Consider the following 25,219-nt stretch of genomic DNA (forward strand, 5'->3'; position numbering starts at 1 on the left):
AGGCGAAGCTGATCCCGCGCTAGGGAGTCCACTTACCTCAGGAGTCTCCTTCCCTCGGCACCGTCACGACGCGCGGGGCTGTGCTCCCAGGCAGCCCGGGCCCACCTCCCCCGGGGCTTCCCGCTTCGGGGGGGGGAAGGCTGCAGGAAGATAGGTCCTTGCACAAGGTAGAAGCCATCCTGCGGAAAATTTGTAGAGGGAACAATGAGGCCGAAAGCAGTTAATGACGCTTCAGGCGCGAGGCGCCGGTGTAGAGGGAGCTGATCCATCACAGCTGCAGCAGCGCCTGGCGCTGCAATGGCTTCCCAGGGAGGAACTACAACTCCCATGAGGCCGCGGGGCTCCCGCCGCGCCGTATGTGGGGCAGGCGGCCTTGGCACAGCCTGGTCCCGCCCACTGGGCGCAGCGCCTGCGGATCTGATTGGCTGAGAGCACGTCTGAGGTGGCTTCCGGAAGGGGGCGGTGGGCGAAGCAACATGGCGGCGGAGAGCGGAGAGGGACCGCAGGAGATGATGGAGGGTGAGAGTCTGCTGGGGGATGGCACGGCCGCTGAGGGGGGGTCAGTTCGGGACGGCTCGGCTCGGCTCGGCTCGGCTCGGCTCGGCTCGGCTCGGCTCGCTGTCGGGCGAGGCGACTGCCGAGTGCTCGCGGTGGGGCTGTTGTGCTCTCTGCGGCCGGGCAGCCGGCGGTGTCCAGCCTCAGGGCCACTGCCCGGGGGCTACCGGGCCCCCTCTGTCCGCTGAGGCGAGGCGGGCTGTGTGTGTGGTACCTGTGGCGCAGGGCCTGGTGCATTCCTCCTCCGTGGGTGCTCCACACGCGCGAGAGGTGGAAGACGTGGGTTTGCAGGGATGGCTGTGACGTAAAAAATACAGATGATAAGGAAGAAGTCTCCTGGCATGGCGTTGCTTTTCTTAAGTCTCCTCGTGAAACGAGAGCAAATATTGAGGCGGGGCTGAGGAGGAGAGAGGAGATTCAGGTTCCCAGTGCCAGAGTTGTGGCTGGGAAAATGATGAAGGGATCTTGTAGGTTGTGCTGGGGACATGGTTGCTTTCACCTGCAGGGATGATTATTATTTTTTTCTTTTTTTTTTTTGGTTAATGCGATCACTTCTTTGTGTCATTGGTACTATCGTACATGATACTGATTTTTTTTTTCTAAAAGTTTTTTAAATGTAATAGTTCTAATTCCATATCCGTAACCTTTGGAATTGCACTTCATTGATCTAAGAAATTTCCTTTTTCCTCCAGTCTTCTTCCCAGATTGTTGGTTTTAGGAAGATGTGATGGGAGGAAAAAGTGCATCCAAAATCAAAGTAGAAACAAGGGGTAAGAGGCCTTTTATTTAAGACTAAACCTTTTACTTAGTTAACTTAGGATTTCTACTAACTGCATAGTGGTGTATGTGAATCCTGGTTATTTTATCTGCTTGCTACTGCTTTCCCCCCCCAGGCCCCTCTCCTGCAAATACCCTCATTCTGCTCTTGTGTATCTCACACAGTTGACAAACGGATCGAGTCGGAGGAGTCTGGAGATGAAGGAGGGAAGAAGCAGGCAGTGTGCTTGGTGACAGACCTCAGCCAGCAGAGCCTGAGAGAGGAGCAGAATGGGGAGAGCTCTGCAGGTACCTCGTGATGGTGCTGGGAAGGGGTTCCTTCCCCTGGTGTTCAGGAGTGTGTGTGAGTGTGAGTGTGAGACCCTGGGGGGTGTTGTGGTAGCTGTGTCAACCTCGGTTAACGAGTTGGGTCTGCCCTGGAGCAATCTTTGTTAAAAAGAAATCAAATGCAGTGTTCTCAGTGCTAAAATGAAGCTGCCTGCTTCTTATGGTAATAGACCTTTGGGGGTTTTTTTTCTTATTTTTTTACCCATCCACATTTCTGTTTGCACGATAAAGCAAAACACCTTTCCTCATACTTTGCCTTTGAATAGGTGGTAATTTTCTGTGGAAAGATGCTGGAAATGTTCATTAGAAAGAAACAGCTTTTCTAAATTCTGCTTTAGTGTACGTCTGGCTTTTTACTTAGGGCTGCCAGGTTCCTTTGGAAGGCACAGGTGACTGTTTCTAGGCTGGCTGAAGGAAGCTATGCATTTTATTTTTTTAATTTAAGAATTCTAAGATGTGTCACAATTACATCTGCTTGAATCATCATGACTTTAAACTCCTGCAGCTCTTTGTATTAGATCACTGGGTGGAAATGTTGACAGCCTTTTTTTAAGCCTCTGTGTGTGGGATGGAAGGGTTTGCTTTTCAGTGGCTTGCACTGAATTTGCCTGAACAGATCCATTTGCAAAGACCCTGTATGGCAATACCTTCTGGGCTTTTGGTGCTAGATAACAGTCTGAGGTTCTAATATCATCTTTTTGGTAGAAATGTTCACGTGGTTATTACTGGTCTGGAAATGGAGTGAAGTGATACAGTAAATTTTCTGCAGCAAATTCTCATCCTCTCTTTGGCTTTGCTGGTATCAGCACTGCAATTTGCAAAGCAGCATCCACTGCTTGCAGAATTATTTTCCAAACTGGAAAACTCCCAGATATAAATACACTCCCTGTAGGTATAATCTGTTGCTGCTCATAACCCCCTCCTAAAAATGAATTTAAAAAAATGTTGAGGTGGTGTCTGCACAAGCAGGAGAGCACACATCCCAGGCTCTGTGTGAGCAGTACAGCCATGCAGATCAGGCCTGGGTTTCCTTTGCATGCATTTAACACTGGCTGCTCATTCAGCTGTGGATCAGAGGTTCTGTTTTGTGTGTTGTCCCCCTGGGAATTGTAATATTAGAGAAAATCCTTCAGGTGACATACTTCAAATCCCATGAAAGCACAAAAAACCACGTTCAGATTCGGTTGCTGAGTTGCTGTTTAATGTAGTGACTGTGTTGTTACTTCTCTCTCCAAGCTGTAAGGATCCAAACAACTTCTACTAGTCTAGAAGCCAAGGAGAGGAATAATTTTGGAACATTTGAGTTAGTTTCCACAGACAGCTTTTGAGTTCCTCAGCTGAGAGGAAAATGAGATTTCCTCCGCGTTTTTTCAAAGAAGGCCATAAATAAAAGAGACCTTGAGCAGCTGAAATTTCAAATTTAGCATTTAGCTGATTCTCTGGGGAGTGGTGCTTCTGTTTAAAAAGCTTATGACTTGGCTATTTATAATATTTTTTTTCATGCCAACGCAGTTAAAAGGTGTAGTTAGGCTTTTAGTTGCTTTAAATGCCTGTGGTACTCTGAGCTTACATAACTCAGTAACTGCTGTTCCCTACTGCGGAATTTGGGTTTCCTGAATGTTGTGTTTTTTTCCTACATCTGCAAAGCCACGTAGCTCCCAGGCACACAGAAATCTGCTTCAGTAACTTCACTCCCAGAGCAATAGTTTTTTTCCCCCTGGAGAAACCTCCTGCATTAAAAATTGTGGGCTTTTAGTTTTGCTGCTTCGTTGTCAAGTGGTTGTTGAAGGGTCAGTTTAGGGTGGTTTGGGTCTACTTGGATCATAAGTGAAATGCTGGTTGACAATTGATAGGACTGTAAAGTTGGCAAAAACCATTTTTATTCCTCTTCAAGAGGAAAATGTGTTTTGATGTTCTCATACCAATACTAATTTATCATTATGCACATCACTCAGACTGTTTAACAGAGAGTGACTTATACACAGTGCATAAACTTTGTGAGTTAGTCTCGTTACACAAATGCTAAAAAAATTGGTTTTATTGTTGTAAACTTGATACAAGTATCCTGTGTGATTTGGGTTTGTGCCTTGGGACTTGTGTGCTTCCTGTGCTGGCTTTACCAGGACTCCTCAATGTCCTGGTTTGGGCCAGGATAAAGGTGATTTTCTGTCTTGTACTTTTGCTTTTAGCTAAGTCTCTTGTAAGTAGTTGCACATGGCAAAAATTTAACATTAGAGTATTGAACTCATTGCCATCACAAATTATGTAGAAATGATCTGTAATGGGTGCTATGATGAAACATGTCATTTTATGGAGAAGCCTGCCAGCCAAAGAGGGTCAAAAATATTTTTTTTACCTGAATTTTTTTTGTGTGTCTAGGTTTTTTTGTTTGTTTTGTTTTGTTAAAGAATATTTTCTTTACTGATTTATAAAAAAGCACCACCTGGCTTTACTTTTGGACAACTCTGAAGTCTCAAAAAGAAGCTCTTTCAGCCTCAGCACTCACTTACTGCAAGCACAACCTATCACAAGGAAAATAATTTGGGGTTTTTTTTTTATATGAGATTTCAAACAACTCTTCCAAACTTGGGCTGAATTCCTGTTGGCCATAAATTCAACCAGTGTGCTTGTTTGGCTTGGAGCATTTTGTGCTGGCAGCCCTTTGCACCCCAGAAATAGGTCAAAGAGATGCAGCCTTTGTAGCAGCAGGGTAGGGTATCTCACTTTCCTGCTGAGGTGCAGAGCTTCTGATCTGAAAATATAGTAAGAAAATACAAGTGTTGCCCTCTGCTAAAATGCCATTCAGTGCTGGCATAGCTGACCAGCAGCCCCAGAATGTAATGTCTGCTCCCTGCTGCTTTATACTGTAAAGAATATTAAAAGATGAGGGATAGGGGATTGGTTTTTAGTCTTGACTTCCAGGAGTCAGTTCAGTTGGTGCTCTTTCCCATTTTGGTGCCCAGACAGCAAGGTAAATGATGGGTGTGTGGCTATCAGCAGCTTGGTGTGGTGGCAGTATTAAACATTATCATGCTTGGGTACTTTTCATCCTCACTGAAATGCCCACTGTCAGTAGGAAAAGCACTCATTTAGTAGAGAGGACACTTGGTGTTTACAAGGCTGTTGTAATCATGCTTTAGGCTATGAAAATTGTCATTACCTCTGGCTTAATGGGATAAACTTGCATGCAGTGATGGAGGAGTCAGTGCATTAATGGGAAGCCCTTGGTATTTGTAATTAAAATTCTGTAGGCTTTTTGGTAGTACATACAGAAGCTAAACATGGGAAGTGGGAAGGGGGAGTCTGTGTTGCAGAGTTGATTTAGGATTTCTTTGGAAATCAGTGCAACCAGAACACCCTCTGCAACAAATGGGAGTTGGGTATGAATTATTCAGCATGGATTTATCCAGCAAGCTTTGCTCCCTCTTGTGCTGTGATAGGAGCACAGCAAATGTTGGGCTGTCTTCCAGAGCTGTAAAGGCATTTCCCAAGAAAATGTATGCAGTGTGATTAACAATGTTTTCTGGCATATTAGTGAGTTCAGTCAAACAAAAGGAAGGAAATGGGAGCAGAAGTGTGTACAACATTGACATTAACAGCATTATTTGTGAAAAACAAGCTGAAGGATGGCATTGCTGAGCTGCTTGGTCATTCCTGGCACTGTATCACTAGACATTTGAGATTCCTTCTTGGCCAATTGGTGAAGTGTATTTTTAATGCAGTGAGATATCAGAACTGTGTATCTTGTGTGTTTCTTTTCCTGATGGGCATTTGCTGCCTTTGCCTCTCCAGATATCAGTTATTGTTATCTTGTCTTTAGCTGTCAGGTGACAGAAGTTTATGGTGTATTTGCTTCTGCAGGACAAGCAGAGACACCAGTGGACATGGAGACCATCAGCTTGGACCCAGAAGCTGAGGTAAAGGCAGATTTTTGTCCTGATGGGCTTTATACAATGGGAAGAAAAGGTTGGCAAAGGCAAGTATTGAAACCTGGTTAAAAGATCTAATTCTTCTGAAGGTGCTGGTGACCATGATCTTCCCCAGAATGAAATCAGAGGCTTTAGACTGGAAGCAGAGGTGGTTTTATTCTTGATCAGTAGCTGAAACATTTTGCTAGGTTTAAATTAAGGGTGGAGGCTGTGCTGCAAGCACTGTTGATGGGCAGCAGGCTTCTGTGAGAATGCTTTTAATGAGCTGATTGCTGCTGTCAGGCAGACTCACAATTAGCAGTAGGGGCAGCTCCATAACTGCCCTTGTGCCTTGGCATTGAGAGCCTTATGAGCCTGTTAGCTGAGGAGTTCTTGAGCTTGGGCAGTGAAGTGGTCTGTTTCAGGCAGAGCTGGAACATCTGGGGCTGGACAGCACACCAGTGCAAAGTTAATGGTCACAGAACCACCAGATTATTTGAACTAACAGTGGTTCCTGTTCAGCTGAGGCCTGGAGCTGGGAATAGCAAGCTGTGTTTCCAGATAAGCCCTAGTGAAGTGAGGAAGAGAATTTTTGGTGCAGCACTTTATTCATGCCAGACAGCAGAAGTCATCTGTCTCAGTTCATTCAGAATGCACTGCAAAAGATTCCTAATTCTGGCAAAACAATGCTCTGGCTCAGGAAAGGGCTGTTGCCTTTTCTCATTTACTGTGTTTCCAGTTGACAGGCTCAGGCTGCAGGCTTCACCTGTGGTGGTAAAAGCATGTGCCAAACCAAATTCTCACAAGCTCTTGGAAGGGCTGTTTTAATGATGTTTTAATGTTTTTACACGGTTCGTAAAACTATAATTTTCTGTAGAACAAAGCACCAGGTTGGTCTTTGAAGAATGTTTTGAAACAACTGCTGAATCCCTCCATTTCTCTTTCAGGATGTTGACTTGAATCATTTCCGAATTGGGAAGATGGAAGGATTTGAAGTGCTCAAGAAAGTGAAGGTAACAGAGAATGCCTCTTTGAATTGGAGATTTTGGGTATCATAAGAGGACACACTTGGGACTCTCTCTGTGGCTGAGATCCTAATGAGTTCACTTCATGTTTAACTGCAGGAGGTGTAGGGTTTACTCATTTGTCAAAGAGTAATAAAAATCCTGGAGTATCCTGCATGTTAGTTTTGGAAGTGGATGAGAGACAATGCATCAGGGCTCATCCTAAGAGATGGATTGCACAGCAGGCTTAAAACAGAGTAATGCAGATGGGAAAGGGGCTCTGAAGATCTCTAGAGAAACCCTGCTCAAAGCAGGTCCAGCTGGAGCATGCTGCTTCAGCCCTTCTCAAGTCAAGCTCTGGGGTATTTCCAAGGACAGAGATTACACAGCACCTCTTTGATACCTTGGCAGTGTTTGTCCACCTTTGTGGTAAAAAGATTTCCTTCTGCAGAGTTGTGATAAAACAAGAGAAGATTCTATTAAAAAAAAAATTAAAATCAAACCAAAACAAAAAACCAACCAAACAAAAAACCAAAACAAACAAAACCAGACCAAAAAAAAACCCCAACAAGCCAGCGTCCCCCAAAACTGAATGGTGAAGAAATACCCACAACCCTGTTGTTAAAAGGCCAAAAGGCACCACATGCTGTCATTTATATAAATTTTCCTGTTTGTTTTCACACTTTTCTCCAACTATCAGACTCTGTGTCTCCGTCAGAACTTGATTAAGCACATTGAGAACCTGGAGCAATTGCAGACCTTGAGGGAACTGGATCTTTATGACAATCAAATTCAGAAGATTGAGAACTTGGAGTCTCTGGTGGAACTGGAGTGAGTCCAGGGGGGTGACAAAGGGGGATCACCAGCATTAGGCTGAGGGTGGTTTGCCACTCAGGGAGTTTCTCATTCTGGTATTTGTCACCCAGACCTTTCCTGATGTTTATCTCTGTGGAGGAGAACATCTCTTCTCCATTGATACTTAACCTGGGAAGCAGACTAGTTTCAAGTATCCTGCATTCAGGCACCCCTTGCTCTTGGCAGGGAGAGGGGCAGTTTTTATTCCTGCAAAAATGTTGAGTTTTCAGGGGAGATTAGGACTCTCTTTGGAGGGTGTTAGGGAAGGAGTAGTGCTCTCTCCCAAGTTCCTAGCACTTGTCTGTTTTGACTCTGGAGATAAATCACAAAAGTGTTCCCACAGGGGCAAGGAGGACTGACCTACTTCCCATATCATATCTGCTTCATGCTTGGGGGAGGCCTTGACATTGTCCTGTCAGAGGCAGATCTTTTCTTTTCCCAAAAAATCTTGTGCTGAAGATTTGCTTCTTCCTACAGCAGCAGCCCTGTGGCTGGACAAAATGATGTCCACCTGCTGTACACAACACATAGCTTTAATATTTTATTTTTTTTTTTCCCCACAGCGCCACAGAGGCATTTTGAAAGTTATATTTCTTGTCATTTCTGAGACATAGCCTCAAGGCTTAGCAAAGTGCTTGATCTCTGCAGATAGTGAGGTTCCCCACCAACCTGCACGTTCCTCCTCCAGAATCTCCTGTGCCTGATGGCATTGTCCTGTCAGAGGCAGATCTTGTAGGCACGTCCCTTTCCCAAAGAATTTGTTGTGCTGAAGATTTGCTTCTTCCTACAGCAGCAGCTCTGTGGCTGGACAAAATGATGTCCACCTGCTGTACACAACACATAGCTTTAATTTTTTTTTTTTTTTTTTTTTCCCACAGCACCACAGAGGCATTTTGAAAGTTATATTTCTTGTCATTTCTGAGAAATAGCCTCAAGGCTTAGCAAAGTGCTTGATCTCTGCAGATAGTGAGGTTCCCCACCAACCTGCATGTGCCTCTTCCAGAATCTCCTGTGCCTGATGGCATTGTCCTGTCAGAGGCAGATCTTGTAGGCACGTCCCTTTTCCCAAAGAATTTGTTGTGCTGAAGATTTGCTTCTTCCTACAGCAGCAGCTCTGTGGCTGGACAAAATGATGTCCACCTGCTGTACACAACACATAGCTTTAATATTTATTTTTTTTTTTCCCCACAGCGCCACGGAGGCATTTTGAAAGTTATATTTCTTGTCATTTCTGAGAAATGGCCTCAAGGCTTAGCAAAGTGCTTGATCTCTGCAGATAGTGAGGTTCCCCACCAACCTGCATGTGCCTCTTCCAGAATCTCCTGTGCCTGATGGCATTGTCCTGTCAGAGGCAGATCTTGTAGGCACGTCCCTTTTCCCAAAGAATTTTTTTGTGCTGAAGATTTGCTTCTTCCTACAGCAGCAGCTCTGTGGCTGGACAAAATGATGTCCACCTGCTGTACACAACACATAGCTTTAATATTTATTTTTTTTTTTCCCCACAGAGGCATTTTGAAAGTTCTATTTCTTGTCATTTCTGAGACATAGCCTCAAGGCTTAGCAAAGTGCTTGATCTCTGCAGATAGTGAGGTTCCCCACCAACCTGCACGTGCCTCTTCCAGAATCTCCTGTGCCTGATGGACTGAGGAGACCTTTGCTTTGTTTTACCTTAGGATCCTGGACATCTCCTTTAACGTTCTGCGGCACATTGAAGGGCTGGATCGTCTCACCCAGCTTAAAAAGCTCTTCCTTGTCAACAACAAAATCAGCAAAATTGAGAATCTGAACAACTTGCAGATGCTACAGATGCTGGAGTTGGGATCCAATCGAATTAGGGTAGGTTTGCACTCCCAGATGTTGGCTAGAGAGTTTGGAGCTCTTTGGCTTGGGATTAGCCTCCTGAAAGTGCACCTCAGTGACTTTTTCTTGCAGTTTTGTGTTGATTGTTCCAGTCATTTACTGTGCCATTGCTTATTGCTGTGCATGCTGGATCCTTTAATTATGTATGCATGCAGTGCCTGGCTACTAAATTACTCTATGAATTTCCCTCATTAGTGAACTCATGCATTCTCTGGGTGTTGCCTTTTGTAGGTGACTGTTTACTCCTGCTCGGGAGCCAAGTCTGTTAAGACTGGCAATTACTGTTTTCCCTTACCTTTTAGAGGCTGGTACTGTGTTGATAAAGTCTATTGAATGCAAAGTGAATTTTAGTTTGATTTGTATGTGTAACTGATAACCTCTTACATCAGTTAGTCCCTGCCAGGAAAAAGATTTTCACGTGGCTTTGCTCTGAAATGCCTCAAAAACCCGATACTGTGCTGCTGATCACATTTTTATTTTTTATGGTGCACTTTGACCTTTTCAATCTAGGTGATTTAATATCTGTGCTGCCTGAAGGGAAGCAGTTCTGAGTAGCCTCTGTCCTTAAGGTGTGGTTTTCTGCCTTTCATTCAGTTTGTAAGAGAACTGTTGAAACAGCTGACATGGAAAGCTTGAAAGATGCAAAGTAAACTGTTACATTTTTAGGAACTTTTTAGATTAAATGCACTTTAGAAAATACTTGTAACAGGTATTGAATGCCTTTCAATCTGAAAATGGTCAAAGTTGGTGAGCCCTGTTCACAGTATCTGAAAAATTACTTTTTATGCTGAAGAGCAAATTAGGAAATGAACCATTTGTCCTCCTTATTTCAAGCCTTGTGGAAGCACAGTTCTCTTTTGAGAAGAGAAGGAAACTTCAGTTATTATAAGCAGCCATCTAGGGCAGAAATGTGTGCTGCTGATGGAAAAACTTTGTTTTGCTTCTAAAGCTCAACTGAACCGGATTTGTTTCCATCCAAAGGAATTTCTACTTTGGAAACAAAGTTACCTGGGGGAATAGATCTAGAGGGTGAGAGGATGGGTTAGATCAGATGAGCAATTAGGAGCCAGAGTTTGCATAGGCCGGGGAAACATGAGCTGGAGAGAGATGCACTTCCCTTTATTCAGAAGAATAACAGGCTAAGCACACTCAGGTCTTTACCTTTCAGAAGTTGGGTTAAGCAAAACTTCCACATCTAAGTATCTTCACCTTCTTCAAAAAACAAAAAAAAAATCAATTTCTGAATTGATACTTAGGCAGTTCATTGCTTACCAATGTTGTCAAGCAAAATAGTATCTTCTGAACAATTAGGTTAGATTTAAATGTGTATTCTCAGTGTTGAGCCTGAGCAGATCAACAGAACAACCAAAGAACCCAGAGTTATCACTGTATGGATAACACATACACTGGGTAACACTTCTTATATTACTTTTATTTCTAGTGTGGTTTTGTTGGGTTTTTTTAAACTGTTAAGTCTATGCTTGGTTCTTCAAACAGCACTGCTCTGTACTTCTCATTGCTTCACTGAAGTGAGTAACCTGGGCCTAAGCTAGACAGGAAGAATTGTGTTATTTTGAGGCATGTGGAACATTATTAAAAGTTTTCTTTTGGTAGAATAGTTTGGCTGTGTGCTTCATAGGTGGGCATCTCCTTCAATCTTTAGGGTAAAAGCCTCTGGATTATCTGTTCTGGCATCATTCTTGGCTCTGAGGTGCCTGATATATGCATCCCCTGTGCATTAAAGCTGCTGCAATGATGCTGTCTTGGTCATTTTGCTGCACAGTCTAACCTTTGGGAGTGCACTTACCCTGAGCCCATCCTGACTTACCAAGCAATTGTAGTTCTGTTCCTTTTTATGAATGGTGGGGAAGAGGAACTTTATGTTTAAGCTGATGCATTTCATGCTTTTTTCCATAGTTGTACTGAGGCAACTAGAAGGCAAGCACATCTTTATTTGTTCCTTATATTCCTTCCCCACCTCCATGTCCATCTGTTCCACACTCATTTAAGTGCAGCTTTCTTAATAGCTTTAAGTAGCTTTTCTGTTTTCCTGCCTATTTTTTTCTCAGTTTCCTCAGAGTCACAAGTATTTTCTTCTCAGGGCTGAGAGAGCAACCAATGAGCATCAAATCTATCATTTTCTTGCACAGTCAAAAGAGAGGGGTAAGTCCACAGGCTAGAAGGAGGGTGAATCAGCTGATAAACACCTTATGTTGAATCTCTTGGCAACTGTGGGATAGAGGGTGAAAAGTTTCTTTCCATTCCAGAGTGTACCTATAAATTCAAGAGTGTGTGTTTGTGTCCATCTTCCTCTTCATTCCTTTTTGCACACACAGGGAAACACACACAAACACAGAGGAATTTTTTCTTCTGCTTACAGGAACCTTTTCTAAGCCCACCCTTTTCTTGCCCTTTTGACTCTCTTCTGTTCATGCTTGCTGGTGCCCTTTACTTTGTGTATAAAGAATATGGTTCTTCTTGATGCCTCACAGAGATCTTTCTTTTCTCCCAGTGAAGGCTGAGCTCAGGACTCAAACTGGTAGAGTGTGTATTTTCTGTCAGTAGCATGGATATTTAAAACATCATCTGGCACGTGTTATGTTCTGACCATAGCATGAATACATAGCCAGAAATTAAGTGTATTATCCCACAGACCCAGGAGGCAATTAACCTTGCTCCTGACAGAGAAAACTGTTGTGGAGGGAGCTAAATATCTTGCCTCTGCCTGTATTAGCTGTCACTGACAGTCAGGACTAAATTTGACAGTTTCTCCTCCCAGATTCTCTTTCCTATTCTCTAGTGGTAATTTTTTTCCTGCTTCTCAAATGGGTATCTGCTGCCCTGGACACACACTCATGGCCTAGGGAGTGTCACTTTTAGTGCTGAGTCTTCTCATTCTCTGCTCTTGCTGACAGTGGAGGCAACAGGCAGGACACAGTGACGTGTCAGCAGGTAGCAGTATCACCAGTCAGCTGTCACACAGGCTGAGGGTCACTGTTACTGCACAAAGTTCTGTCCTTACTCTGCTCTTGGGTCACTGGGGAGTCCCTGCCTTGTGCTGTGGAACTGGTAGGCTTGTGTTTCTCAGGAGGGCAGCTCCATGGGTCAAGGCTATAAAATGTCAGCTACATCTGCAGGCTGGAGCTTTGCCCTCACAGCATTAACAGTGTCTCCTTTCATCACTTTGCAGGTAATTGAAAACATTGACACCTTGGCTAATCTTGACAGTCTGTTCCTTGGAAAGAATAAAATCACCAAGATTCAGAACTTGGATGCACTGACAAACCTGACTGTGCTCAGTATACAGGTAATTGGTTCTACTTTGTATTTTTATGGTTTGAAGAGCCTGGGTTGCATGAATGACCTTATAGTTTATCATAAACTACACTTTATTTCTGTGCTGTAAGAAAGTGGGTGTTCTCTGTGCTGTCTTTTCCCCTCCCTTCATTGTGAAACAAATGTTTGATTTCTGTGGAAGAGAGAACAGTAAATAAGTTATATCCCCCATTTCCTTCCTGAAATATGGTTTCTCAATGTATTAAATGATGTCAAATGAGTTGCACCAAGGAAGTCAGTCTAACAGCAGTGGGCTCAGTGTCACTGCTGACTTCCTGAAGAGGGAAAAAAATGTGGACAAGCCTGTGCAAAGTCAAGTCTGTCCTTTATGACCTTATGGGAAGTTGCATGCTAGTAGCTCTTAAATCTAATGGTAAGCAAGTTGTTCTTGCTGTATGTTGTAATACCTGAGTGCACCATTATTATATAGGACATAAAGAATTATTTACAGCTGAGTGTGTTGGGATTGAAATGGGGCAACTTCCCTTCCGACCATTCCACTAAAAAGACCAAAAAAATGAATGCTATTAATACATATGTCTGTTGTGTCCAAAGGCACCAGGTGGAAAACTTTCAGACTGAAACTTTTGATGGGAAGGTCAGAGTCAGATTCTTCTCAACTTGGGGGCTTAGGTTGCCATGGGACTTCTTGTGCATTGCTGTTAAAGAGATCAAACGAGCTGAGCTCACCAGATCATTGTGGTCCTGAGCAGACAGCTTCTGCTTCCCACCCACACTGCAGAAGAATTCTTTTAAAATTCTCTGGTGGTTCTGGTGGTTTTTGGTTTGTGTAGAGTGGGCTGTAAGTGCTGTTACACTTTCAGAATAATCGCCTGACCAAGATTGAGGGGCTGCAGAGCTTGGTGAATTTGCGTGAGTTGTACATCAGCCACAATGGCATTGAAGTCATCGAGGGACTGGAGAACAATGTGAGCAGGTTTTTGCTAACTTTGTGTCAGAATTTTTGCCCTGAGATGCCCCTGTTGGTGGTTGTGCTTTTTGGAAGTTTTGTGGGGTCCTAAGTCTCCAGAAAAGATGACAAAGATCCAAGTTATTTGTAAAGATATCTTGCATAGATGAAGCTCCTCCAGGTCCTCAGGTGTAGAATTGTTTCCATGATCTGGGAAGGGGAAGAACAGGTTGTGGTTACTGCTGCAGCCTGGCTGAAGACTGATGGACACAGCTGGCTGTCTTTGCAGCCTTTCAGACAGCAGTTTGTTGATTACCAGGAATTCTTTTCAGTAGGATAACAGCCAGAGCTGGGAATAACAAAAGAGCTGTGGCATGTGGCTTCCCTTCCTGTCAGTATACATTGCTAGATTTCTGGATAAGATTGAAGATTGACTTCACAGGAGCCTGCAGCATTTTCATTCTCACCCAGCAGTAGAAGGCATAGTCAGAGAGCAGAGACACTCTTCAACTTAGTTGGGTAGAAAAAACCCAAACCTTTTTCTATAATTGTTGAGTTTGCTGCTGCAAAAAGCTTGTTGAACTCTGTTGCTTGAGAGGACACTTACAATCTGATTTGTAAGAGATTCCTCCTCTTAGTGTACTACAAAGAAAAAGCTCCCATTTTAGTAGCCCTTGGGTGGCAGTGTCCATCTGGCCAGTAATTGCTTTCATTTCTGTCACATGGCTTCTGGGAGGTCAGCAACCCAGCTTAATTAAAAAGAGTCTTCCTTGCTATGTTTAGTCAGTGAAGAGTTCTGTGTCTCATGTAAGCAGCTGGCAATATCTGTCTGTGCTCCTGACAGTTTCTAGGTCTGGGCCTGAAAAAAAAGTGGGACAGAGAAGATGAAAGGGAATCCATTCTAATGTTTTTGTGTTTGCTTGTCTAGAACAAACTCACAATGCTGGACATTGCATCCAATAGAATCAAGAAGATTGAAAATATCAGTCACCTAACAGAGCTGCAGGAATTCTGGGTAAGGACAGGCTGGAATTGTTCCATGAAATGTCTGTGCAATGGTGGAAGAAACCCTTCTGATAGGAAGTAGTAGGAGGGTAGTGTTATGCTTATGTCTTGGAGTAAACTTCTCATTCAGGTGGCCACCTTCAAATCCTGACAGTCTGCATGGATAGAGTATAAGGTGGTTCCCCTGAAAGAAAGAGTTGGGCTTAAAAAAATGCTTTGCAGAGCTTTAAGAAAAGTGGTAAGGAGCCTGTCTCTATGTAGGAAACAGGCCCCGCCTTCACACCTCTGCTGGTTATGAAACACCTCTACTGTGTCCTAATTTTGCAGATCTCATCTTTAAGTGATGATAGCAGCATAGTGGGGAAGCTGATGCTGTCTCACCACTGCACTGGAGACCAGTACCTGCTTAGAACAGAGCCTGTGTGCTCAATTTATAAATAAAATGAAACTGTCTGCTGGTTTACTTCCCTTCCTGAGGCAAATAACTGCTTAGGGCTGAATCATAGAATCATAGAATCCTAGGGGTTGGAAGGGACCTTGAAAGATCATCTAGTCCAACTAGATGGCTGCTTCTATTCTTTTCTAGGCTGCTTCTATTTCTTTCTGGCACCCTAAATCCCTAATCCCTTTCTCATTCATAAGTCTCCTCAGGAAGTATGCAGAGGTACCCCCTGCAGAAACATCAGTACCCTGCCATCTTTGGGAGCTAGGTACAAATCTGCTGATGTTTGGCAGGAAAAGCAGCAGATGTTGATCAGTTGGGATGTGCTTTAGCTCTTGTAGAGTTGTTGCATGTCAAGGCTGAGAGTAAGAGTTGTGCTGCTTAATGTCAGTCATTTGGAGTTCAGTTATTTAAACTCCTGGGCAGAGGATGAGATCCAAGGAGTGGAAAGCAGCTGCAAAGCCTGGAGTGGCCTCACTTGAACCATTCTCCTGATCTTACAGTGTGACTTATTAGATGGCCAGGGGTGTTGCCTGTCTGTGCCTGTTCTGCAAGGAACTCTAAATAAGAAGAGCTGAGAAGCCCATTTAATATGACACCTTTTGGGTGCTAAAAACAAGACAGTGTGGTGTGGCTGGCGTGGGGCTTGCTGTGATCCTTTGAAACTTCATCCTTGCAGTTGCTCTGCTTATAGAAGAAGCCATTGCACAGTTGTTTTTCCATTTGTTTTACAAAGAGTAAAGGGAAGACCTTAACACGATTTGACTTTTTTTTGCCAAAACACGAGTGTGTTTTTAGGGAGTCTTTTGTCAAAGCAGAGCACTGGACAGGATAGTCTTAACTGAATCCAGAAAATGCCCTCTGGGCTTTTTTTTCTGCTTTAACACTGTTATGTGCATTTGTATAAAGAGCAGGGCACCCAAAGGTGTGCCACCCAGGGCTACCAGAAAGCCTGGTGAGCCTGGAGGAGCTTGGTGCTTCCCCTGGAGTGTGCAAGCGTTTTTTGTGGGGAAGTGAGGTAAAAGGGAGAGGAAAAAGTCACTTTTCAGATCAGTTTGGGACCTTCTCTGATGTTTCCTGGGAGGTCATGAAAGTAAAGAGAGATGTCACAGTGAAAGAGAGTCTTGATTATAAGAGTTCCTATGGGCTGGGACACCGTCCTAGTGCCTTGCTGGGTCTTTCCCAACATACCAGTTGGACTGGGTATGCTGCCTGAAGGGTGGAGCATTTGACCAGCAGCCCTCAGGAGAGTGTGGGGGAGCTGGAGGTGGTTAGCAAGGCATGGAGCATGGAACAGGAGAGCAGATCTCAGAGGGGGAGGAAGGCTCAGGCAGCAGTCATCCTCCCGAGCAGCATCCGTGTGGCCAGGTCCCTGCTCAGCAGGCTTCCTGTGGGTGTCTCGTTTGTTTTGAGTGTGCCTGTGTGTGCTCTGCAGATGAATGATAATCTCGTTGAGAGCTGGAGTGACCTGGATGAGCTGAAAGGAGCGAAGAATTTGGAAACTGTGTATCTGGAGAGAAACCCCTTGCAGAAGGACCCCCAGTACCGGCGTAAAATCATGCTGGCCCTCCCGACTGTCCGGCAGATTGATGCCACCTTTGTGAGATTCTGAGCCTCCTGCTGCCCTCCTTGCAGAAATGTCCCAACTGGGTTTTTTTTTTATCCACTCACCACACCCCAGGTCTTCAGTACACTGACACTGGCAGAGCAAATGGTCAATAAAAAGCACTGAATACCAGATCTTGTGTACAATGCACTCGTTGTTTTTGAAATGTTGATGTTATTATTATTAAATCTTAACACAAGAGACTTCCTTGTGCTTGTGTCTGTTATTTTATGTGGGAGGTTTTGGCAGAAATTGCTTGCAACAGACTGAAGTCACTTGGAGATACCTCATGCCTTTTTTTTTGACACTGTGACACACCTTCAGGTTAGTAACACCCTTGCAAACATAATGGCTCCAGACCTGGGCTCAATGGTGCTCTGTGATAGTTGAAGACTGATGGTGTTGACACTGGGAAGAATCTGATAGAGATGTTCATCCAGGTTATTGTGTGTGAGTCGTGCCAAATACCTCCTTGAAAAACTCTAGGAAGGAAAGATTTGCCTTTCCATAGCAGTTCTTATTTTTTTTAAACAGAGCTAGAAGCTCATGAGAGGATTGAGGACAAATAGCTTGAGGTATGAAAGCAGTGTGGGGAGCTCCAGCCTTCACCGAGCCACAAGTGATGGAGCTTTGAAGTTTAAATGTGCTGTAGGCTAAGGTGGGAACTGGAAAAGAGGTTAAAAGCTGAGTAGAAGGGGCATAGATTCTGCTTGAGGAGGTGAGGGGGTGGGGCCAGCCAACACTTACAAGTTCTTTATTGGTTGTGACTATTTGCTTCCTGATTTCCTAGGGCTGGAACAAAATACAGCAGATGCTGAGGTGTCCCTTCTTCCTGGCTGAAGCCAAGGCTGCTTCCAGATCCCTTCCTGGATAGGACCAGCTCTAGAGGTAACCATTGATCTAATCTGACTTCAAACACATCCTTTCTTAGAACAGCTGTTGAGGTCCCTTTGTAGAAACCCTTGGTAAAGCCCTCCTGCCTGGAATGCCACTTGCTTGGACTGCAGTTTTGGCAGTGTGGGTCTGAAGAAGAAGACCCCTCTGTAGGGGCTTCAGAGGGGCTGTGTAGTGATACAAGATGATCTTGGTGTAGTGAAAGCTGCTGCTTGTTTCACTGCAGCACCTTTCTCTGTGGGTGGTTATTTGATCTCTGCTGAGTGACAGCTGTCACCTTCCTGTTATCAGTGCCTGCTGGATCAGGGTTTATCCATGGTAGGAGCCCCTGAGCACTTCTGCAAATACAGCCTCTTGCAGTATTATTTAGGAATCAGTCCAGGACTCTTCTGTGGCCAAGGTATTCAGCATTGCCTCAGCATCATCAATTGCTTGTTATTAATACTAAATTAATACACCTGATGTTAACCTGTGAAATCCATTAATGCTACTGGTCAACAAGGGTGCCCTGTGGTCCCTCCCCCTTGGAACAGAACTGCTTGGGACATTGCTGCTCTCCTTTCCCTGGGTGCCTGACTTCCAGCCCAGTGCTGCAGCCCTGGACCAGATGGGCAGAGCTGCTGGCTGTTCCAGTTCCACCTCCCAGAGGAGGCTCATGTGTGCAAGCTGGAACCCCTCAAACTGGGAACACCCAGCCAAGCAAGGGCTACCAGTAGAAATAATATCCATGACACTCCGAGCGGTTTCAGGTTTTATTTTAGAATTTATAAAATTCCAGTGTCATCCATACTCGTGAGCCTTTTTACATGTTTGCATATAGTCTCCAAATTCCAAAGTTAAGGCCAAGGGATCATTGCTATGGAAACATACAATATGGAAGACATCAAAGAGAGGAAATGAACACATGCCACAGTCTGCTGCGGAGGGAGGATGGTGGAGGGGACAGTACTAGGTACAATCACTTCATGACCTTCTTTAGAGTGGTGGTTTGGGCTATGGGACACGAGCCCAAAAGGTGGTGCCCCAAATGTAACTCAAGCCTAGCTGTGCAAGTGTGAGGGCAGGGGGGGGCAGGAAGAGGAGGAGGGGGGGGGGCAATAGGCTTGGTGACACAGGACAGACCTAAGCTAGGGGGTGATAACCGTTTCCTAACGGGCACAGGGGGGAGGGAGGGTGTCACCGTGTCACCCTACTTCTCTCTGACCCACCCTGTCTCCCGTGCTTGAGGAAAGGCCACCCTGTCCTTCAGGGGCAGCCTGGTGCCCTGCAATGGGCCACGGTCAGTTCTGGTCAGTTCTCAAATTTAAGGAGAGCACTGTGAGGTTTTGGTTCAGCTGCACAGGCAGCCTCTTCCAAGAAGGGCTGGTGCAGGAAGGAGAAGTGTTGGCATCTCAGGCCTGCCAGACAGAGGGGAAGGCAAGAATGCTGGGCTCAGCTTGGCAGAATTTTGGGCCTTTGCTCCTTATGCAGCACTAGAGAAGAGAGGTGAGGGATACCTGCTAGAGCTGAAGCAGCTGGGATAGAGGAATGGCTCAGACTACAACCTCTGTAGAACCAAGGCAGAGGAAGAACACAGAATTCCCATGCTCCTTCTCTCCCTCCAACAATGTGATTTTCCTCTTACTGTCTGGAGTAGCTTGGACACAGCCCTCTCCCAGCAAGCCACGGCAGGCACTAGAAGCAAGTGGCCCAGAGCACAGAGCATAGATCACCCTCTGCCCCCCCGGGGGCCTTGGAGCAGAAGCCTGGCTCAGCACCTCTGCAGTTGAAGGCTGTTCTAGCTCAGCAAGCAGTGCCATGGTTCCCTCATTCACAGCCTGCCTCATAGTCACCATGCTCAGCTCCCCCCTGCAGGAGCTCCAGGAGCCACTCCAGACTAAAGGCTCCTCCTCCGTGCACTGGGTGGAGATTTGGGTGCCAAGGCAAGAGCTGGTTACCCACCTAAACTGAGAGGCCACCATCCTACTGACTTTTGAGGTAGAAAGAAGGCAATAGTAATAGATGTCCCTACTGCTCCTGCCCAGCTGCTGCAGTGCCAGCAGAGGACTGCAGCTTCTCAAGGCTCTGCTTCCCACCAGCTTCTCCTGGGCCACACCACAGCAACCTTGGCCAACCCAAATCTCTCCCACCTGGTCACACCATCAGGTGCTGGCTCAGCTGCCTGCTCACACTGTTGGCAAGGGGGAAGGGAGGACTGCAGGGAACTGAGTCTGGGGTCTGTCATCAGGTGCTGGAAGACTTCTCAAGCCTGCAGGCTGGGGCTGTGCTCCACCTCCTGAGACCACGCTCACACCGCGCTGTGCTCAGAGGTGTTTGTTACCTGACCAGGGTAGCCACACCTTGTCCTGGTCCCTTCTCCATCTCTGCTGCCTCTACAGCCTATTGTAGGTTTTGTTCCTTTAAAAAGATAAGTTTCTGACCTTTTAGATTATTTTAAGCTCTCCCCACAGTCAGCTATCAGCATTAAATGAATTTTTGGCAGTTAAAAGGAGAAAAAAAAAAAAAAAAAAAAGTTGATTGCACTCTACAAAGGTAAGGTAAGGCCTGGGATAAACACAAAGGAAAGAGGGCAAACGTTTTGGCTTTAGAAAGTCAAGGAAATTTATTTCCTGAGGTCATGAGACAGGAAGTAGATTCCTAGCCACAGTAAAGGAGGTCTCCTAATGAAGGCGAGAATGCCAAGTAAGACATGCTCAAGAGAGCAGAGTGTTCTGCTAGCGCTTGGGAAGCTGCAAATCTTAGCCACTTTGAGTCAATTATGAAGTTTCTAACAAAAAACACACACATTTAGTGTTTGAATCTCAGTGGAAATCTTGTTCCAAAGGAGGAAGGAATATCCATCAAGAGATGAGGGTGGGTCCTAGCCACGGTGACAGCTGAGGGGAGCAGGATGGGGTCTAGCACTCCCAACACCATTAGGAGACCTCTTGGGGCAATTGACTTGTGCTCCAGCCACTGGGTCAGATTTCAGACAAGAAGTTTTGTGGCAGGTTAGTGTCAGGTCAGCGGGCTGGAGGAGTTTCTGCTTCCAGGTCATTATCGTTTGGGTCCCCAGGGAAGAGTCTTGGGGGCCACCTGAGCCCCAAAGCTGGGGAAGTCTTCAGAACTGCTCATATCAGGGGCCTAGAGCAAACAAAAAGGGAACAAGTTAAGCTCCTGCCCTGCTGCCAACCTGCAGGGTGCACCCCTGAGCTAAGAGGAAATTTCTGATGTCCCATGAACAGAGACAATAGGTGAGGGCCAAAAAGGATCATGATGTCCTTAGTAGTGCTCAGGGTGGACTGACAAGCCATCTAGAGATGACATTTAGGACAGGAGCAAATGGCAGGAAGCTGAAGGGCTCCCAGGGTCCAGCCAGTCCTGCAGCAGGGCAGCTGAGGGCAGAATTGCCACAGGTCCCAGCTCATTGCTCCCACTCAGAACACAGCTGCAAACACTGAGCCAGTTCCCTGCAGCAACAGAAGAGTCAGAAAGCTCAGGGCCCTATCCCTACCCTTAAAAACACCACCAACTGGCAAGACACTGTCTGGTAAGGGTTCCCCCCACTCCCCAACAGCTCTACAGTGGGGTAATCAGTGTGGACAAGATGTCTCTCTGGAGGCTGAAGAGGCACAGCCCAGGCCTGCTCTCAACTTGCAGGGGCCACAGAGAGCAGGAGGGCCCTTCACTGCTTTCTGTACCACCAAGGCAGGGCGAGTGCTCTGCTTCCCAAGCTGAGACAGGAGGGACAGACCTCAGAGCAAGTCCTCTGCAGAGGGTACCACACGTGTCCCCAGGCCCACAGGAGAAACAACACTCACCTTTTCATTGTTGACAGTGGCCCAGGGGGCATCTCTCACCACAAAGCCCTTGGATGGGGCCTTGGACTCTTCATGTGAAGAGGGCTTCATATAGACCTGCATTGCCTCGTTGTCCACCACATCTGCAAGCTGCAGTGACACAGCCCATTTAGGGGGAGATCCTGTAGTTCCTCAGACCTGCCCCCCCTCCCTCATCCCTCACCTCACCATGCTGCAACCTGTCCAAGGTCACCAGTCTGCCCTACAAGGACTGAACACTGTTTCTGCAATAGCTTTAGGGCCAGCAAAACCTAACTGATGCCAGGTGCCACAAGGCAAGGATGTGCACAAGGAGGTGTCCCAGCATTACCATTCACTGTCCCCTCCTGGACACTGGGGAAGTCCTTCACACAGCTAGTGTGAGTGGAAGTTGTGGATGAGGGCTACTGCCTCCTGCACAGAGCCTTAATTCTCTGCATGATGCAGAGATAGAAAACACCACAGAGAGATACTTCAGACATCCAGCCCTGTGGCAACAGCTCCTTGCTAACCCCCCCCACAGATTTGCTGAATACTTACATATTCTTCCTCCAAGTTCAGGATGTGATCTATAGCTTCTTCCACGTTCTCAGGGAGTCCTGTCACAGTCACACAGTTGGGGTCAGGAGCTCCACTCTGAGGAAAGCGAATATCCACCTGCAACACAAGGAGCAGAACAGGACTGAAATCTGCACATCTGAAAGGTCACAGACTGCCCATGAACCTCATCAGAGTCACAGAAAATCCCTCATCTGTTTACTGCTGCAAATCTGTTTAGGAACTCCATAGTTCAGACACTGGGAGATGAACTGGAATATACCTTGGTCCTGAGGGGAGATCTTACCACTCTACAACTCCTTTACAGGAGGTTGGAGCAAGGGGGCTGTTGGTTTCTTTGCCCAAATTACAAGCAACAGAACAAGAGGAAATGGCCTCAGTCATGCCAGGGGAAGTTTAGATTGGATATTAGGTACAATTTCTTCACCAAAATGGTTGTCAGGCCCTGACCCAGGCTGCCCAGGGCAGTGGTAGACTCCCACATCCCTGGAGGGATTTCAAAGCTGTGTAGATGTGGTGCTGAGGGACATGGGCTAGTGGTGGGTTTGGCAGTGCTAGATTAAGAGTTAGACTGATGATCTTGAAAGTCTTTTCCAACCAGAATGATTTTATGATTCTAAGACACTACGAGCTCAGTCTCCTCCCTGCCTGGCTCCCAGAAAAAGGGTGACTCACAGCTGAGGTCGTGTGGGGATGCTTTGGCTAGTGTCTGGGTGTGGTGTCCCAACAGCCCAGCTGGCCAGGGTGCCCTGGCCCAAGGATTCTGCCCGTGGTGACAGAGCTGGAGGTGACCAGGACACTATTGGCTTTTCTTCTGTGCCTGATCCAGCTGAAGGCGCTCAACAGGCGTAAGACACCAGGACAAGATGTGAGGCTCACACTCGTGAATTCAGCCCCTAGCAAGCACCAAGCTGCTCCCAAGCTCTTAGCAGAGGAGCACGAGGCCCCCCAGGCCCAGCCCAAGCTGTGCTGCATTGCCCCCTCCTCACCTTGAACTCATCCATGATTTTGCGGATGGCTTTGCCGCGTGCGCCGATGATGCGGGCGTGAACACGGTGGTCCAGATTCACATCCTCTGACACCATCTGCTCCAGCTCACCAACTATCTTCATGATGGCATCCCGGGCAGCCTCAGCATTCTTCTCATAGCCAGTTATGGTGATTTGGTCTTGGGCCTGGGGAAAAGTGTGAGAGATCAGGCTCACAAGCCTTCTCCCTGGTGATCTCTTTCACCCCCCGCAACCCATCTTATCCAAAGGCAGTGCAAGGGAGTTCAGGGCCCTCCAGGAGATGCTCAGAAGCAACCATCAGCCCTCCCTGCACCCCCTCTGGTGTCTGACCTGGCTTTCATCATCCTTGTCAGGGAACTGGATGTTGACCTCGTGTTCTGTGCGTATCTGGGTGATCACTGCTCCCTTCCTCCCAATGATTTTGGGGTGATACTTGGGATCCACAGTGACTGTCAGCTTGAAGCTTCGCAAGGCCTGGAACAGAAGCAGAGTGAGACAACAGCAGAGAACATACCATGACTGTTCAGTGGTTGGTCTAAGCCCCAGCTGTTCCTTCTGGCTTCTGAGATGCATGGAATGGATTCTGCAGGGACACTCTTGAGTGTACATAGCTACAGGAGAGCACCCTGGACACCCATCTGCTGGGCCCTGGTGCTTTTGACAAGTTCAGCAGGAAGCCAGAAGTAGCAAACAACCATCCAACTCATCCCTCCCCTGTTTATTCAGATCTGGGCTAAGGATTCAATGAGAACAGCTACAGAGACTTCAAGCTCCTCCCCATTCCACAGTGGGGGGAGAACTGAGTGAGCAGCCACGTGGCTCTTTGTTGCCAACTGACCTAAACTGTGACACAGCCAGAGGCCTTACCCGATCCTCCTGTTCAGCTTGCAGCTCCTTCACTCTTTCCAGCAGCCCAGCCTTGGCACGGTCCAGGTTGGTAGCCAGCCCAGTGATGGTGATGATATCTGACTGCAGCTCAGGAGCAGGGACCTGGATGTTCACCTGAGTAACAAGCAGTGATTGTCATTGCCTATCACTGCAGACCAGCTCCCACTCAGACAGCCTAAACCACAGAATCATGGCATGGCTGAGGTTGGAAGTGACATCTGAGGGTTGTCTGGTCCAGACCCCCTGTACTCAAGCAGGACCCCCTGCAGTCAGTTGCCTGGGACCATGCCTTCAGCCATTATCAGGATCAGAATGCCCTGCAGCAGGACTTCAGCCCCCAAAAGTCCCTGTGCCAGCCAGAAGAGGCCAGGAAACAAATGCATGTTTCAACAGCACTGTCTGCAGCCAACCTGCCTCTGCCCCACGTCTGTTGGCTTCTGAGGAATTCTCCCAAACAGGCAGGCACACCAGAGGTGTTTCCCATGGCCTAGGAGGAAAACCATTCTCACACTGGTGAGGGATCCCTGTAAGCACCCAACAAGTCATTCAACACTCATGGCATCAGCACTGATCATACAGCTCAGTCACAAAACCTGCCAACCCCTGGAGCCAGAGGCTAAATCACACAGGCCTCATTTCCTTATTGCAGGGCCTGTGTTCCATGGTCAAGCCACTAAAGTCCTGAGCATGTTGCAACTGACTGCCACCACCACAAACATGGTCACTTAAAAGAGATTCTCCAGGACAGAGGAGATGAGAGGGAGGGCAGCAACTTACTTCAAATTCATCCATCATTTTGCGGATCCCACTTCCTTTCTGGCCAATAATGTAACGATGAAGATCAAAGGGAACTTCCACCTCAATGGTGACAGGAACCAGAGCCTGCAGGGGTGGGAGCACAGTTTATCTGTTGAAAGACTTCACCTGTCTTTCAGCTTGCCATATACTTGCCCCAAAAAATGAGTTGCTGAACTGAGGTACATTCCCTTGCAGTCAGGATACAAACTACAGGAAGAGAGAACAGCTGCAAACTGTGCAGATGACCTGCTTGGTGTTAAAGCATTTTTTTCCAAACAAGCATCTTAAACCTCACCCCTGGGGACAGGTTGTTTTCATATCCTTGGCTTGCATCTAGCAGAGGCTTGGAAAACATCACTAAAGCAGCATGGCAAGGTCTGCTAAAGTTAGAACCCTTCAGCCTCAATCAGCCTCCTCTTTCCAGCTGTGCTCCTTAAAACAAGCAGGCTTTGCTTTTAAGGCAAGTAACTTGGGGCTGCCTACAAAGTCTGGAATTGCAAGGTCAGGCACTATGATTCAAGCTGCCAGGCTTGCTGTCACAGAGCAATCAGAGAACTTCCCTCGAGTGGTACAGACCACCTCCACACTTAGCATCAATCAGCACCCTGACTGAGTAGTTTTTATTTCCACTAAGGGCTGCAGTCAGCTTCTCACATCAGGACATCATC

The 25,219-nt window shown here is 46.5% G+C and overlaps 2 protein-coding genes across 9 annotated transcripts in view; one reads left to right on the forward strand and one right to left on the reverse strand.

The window, feature by feature from the left end:
* Positions 1-431: 431 nt before the first annotated feature.
* On the forward strand, positions 432-16,788 carry PPP1R7 (protein phosphatase 1 regulatory subunit 7). Of its 5 annotated transcripts, none has more exons than XR_011727358.1 (11): positions 432-519; positions 1,248-1,325; positions 1,498-1,620; positions 5,521-5,576; positions 6,515-6,580; positions 7,272-7,402; positions 9,100-9,262; positions 12,477-12,593; positions 13,447-13,551; positions 14,461-15,031; positions 15,124-16,788. XR_011727358.1 is itself a non-coding variant. In XM_071751657.1 (11 exons), exons 2-11 carry the CDS (start codon positions 1,283-1,285, stop codon positions 16,589-16,591), a joined length of 1,068 nt encoding a protein of 355 aa, XP_071607758.1. In that variant the 5' UTR covers positions 432-519; positions 1,248-1,282; the 3' UTR covers positions 16,592-16,788. The 5 variants fall into 5 exon arrangements, 4 of the variants coding, with proteins under 4 accessions (XP_071607758.1, XP_071607760.1, XP_071607756.1 ...); XM_071751657.1 differs by having other exon boundaries at positions 14,461-14,547; positions 16,415-16,788; XM_071751655.1 differs by lacking the exon at positions 1,248-1,325 and having other exon boundaries at positions 442-519; positions 14,461-14,547; positions 16,415-16,788.
* Positions 16,789-20,055: 3,267 nt separating this feature from the next.
* HDLBP (high density lipoprotein binding protein) overlaps positions 20,056-25,219 on the reverse strand; it is a 37,464-nt gene continuing 32,300 nt past the window's right edge. For all 4 annotated transcript variants that reach the window (XM_071751660.1, XM_071751662.1, XM_071751661.1 and 1 more), the window contains 7 exons: positions 24,531-24,635; positions 23,733-23,867; positions 23,196-23,339; positions 22,845-23,030; positions 21,838-21,954; positions 21,280-21,408; positions 20,056-20,602 (listed from right to left, as the gene is read on the reverse strand). In XM_071751660.1, the coding sequence (XP_071607761.1) occupies positions 20,516-20,602; positions 21,280-21,408; positions 21,838-21,954; positions 22,845-23,030; positions 23,196-23,339; positions 23,733-23,867; positions 24,531-24,635 (903 nt within the window). In that variant the 3' untranslated portion in view covers positions 20,056-20,515. The remainder of the gene's footprint in view (positions 20,603-21,279; positions 21,409-21,837; positions 21,955-22,844; positions 23,031-23,195; positions 23,340-23,732; positions 23,868-24,530; positions 24,636-25,219) is intronic.

The sequence above is a fragment of the Heliangelus exortis genome, chromosome 9 (genome assembly GCF_036169615.1).
Source record: "Heliangelus exortis chromosome 9, bHelExo1.hap1, whole genome shotgun sequence".
Classification (NCBI taxonomy): domain Eukaryota; kingdom Metazoa; phylum Chordata; class Aves; order Apodiformes; family Trochilidae; genus Heliangelus; species Heliangelus exortis.

Bases quoted from the DNA above. Each gene is read 5' to 3' on its own strand.
- PPP1R7 (XM_071751657.1), top strand. From the start codon at position 1,283: ATGGGAGGAAAAAGTGCATCCAAAATCAAAGTAGAAACAAGGG. The intron at 1,326-1,497 runs GTAAGAGGCCTT...TATCTCACACAG, and splicing joins AATCAAAGTAGAAACAAGGG to TTGACAAACGGATCGAGTCG. The intron at 9,263-12,476 runs GTAGGTTTGCAC...ATCACTTTGCAG, and splicing joins TGGGATCCAATCGAATTAGG to GTAATTGAAAACATTGACAC.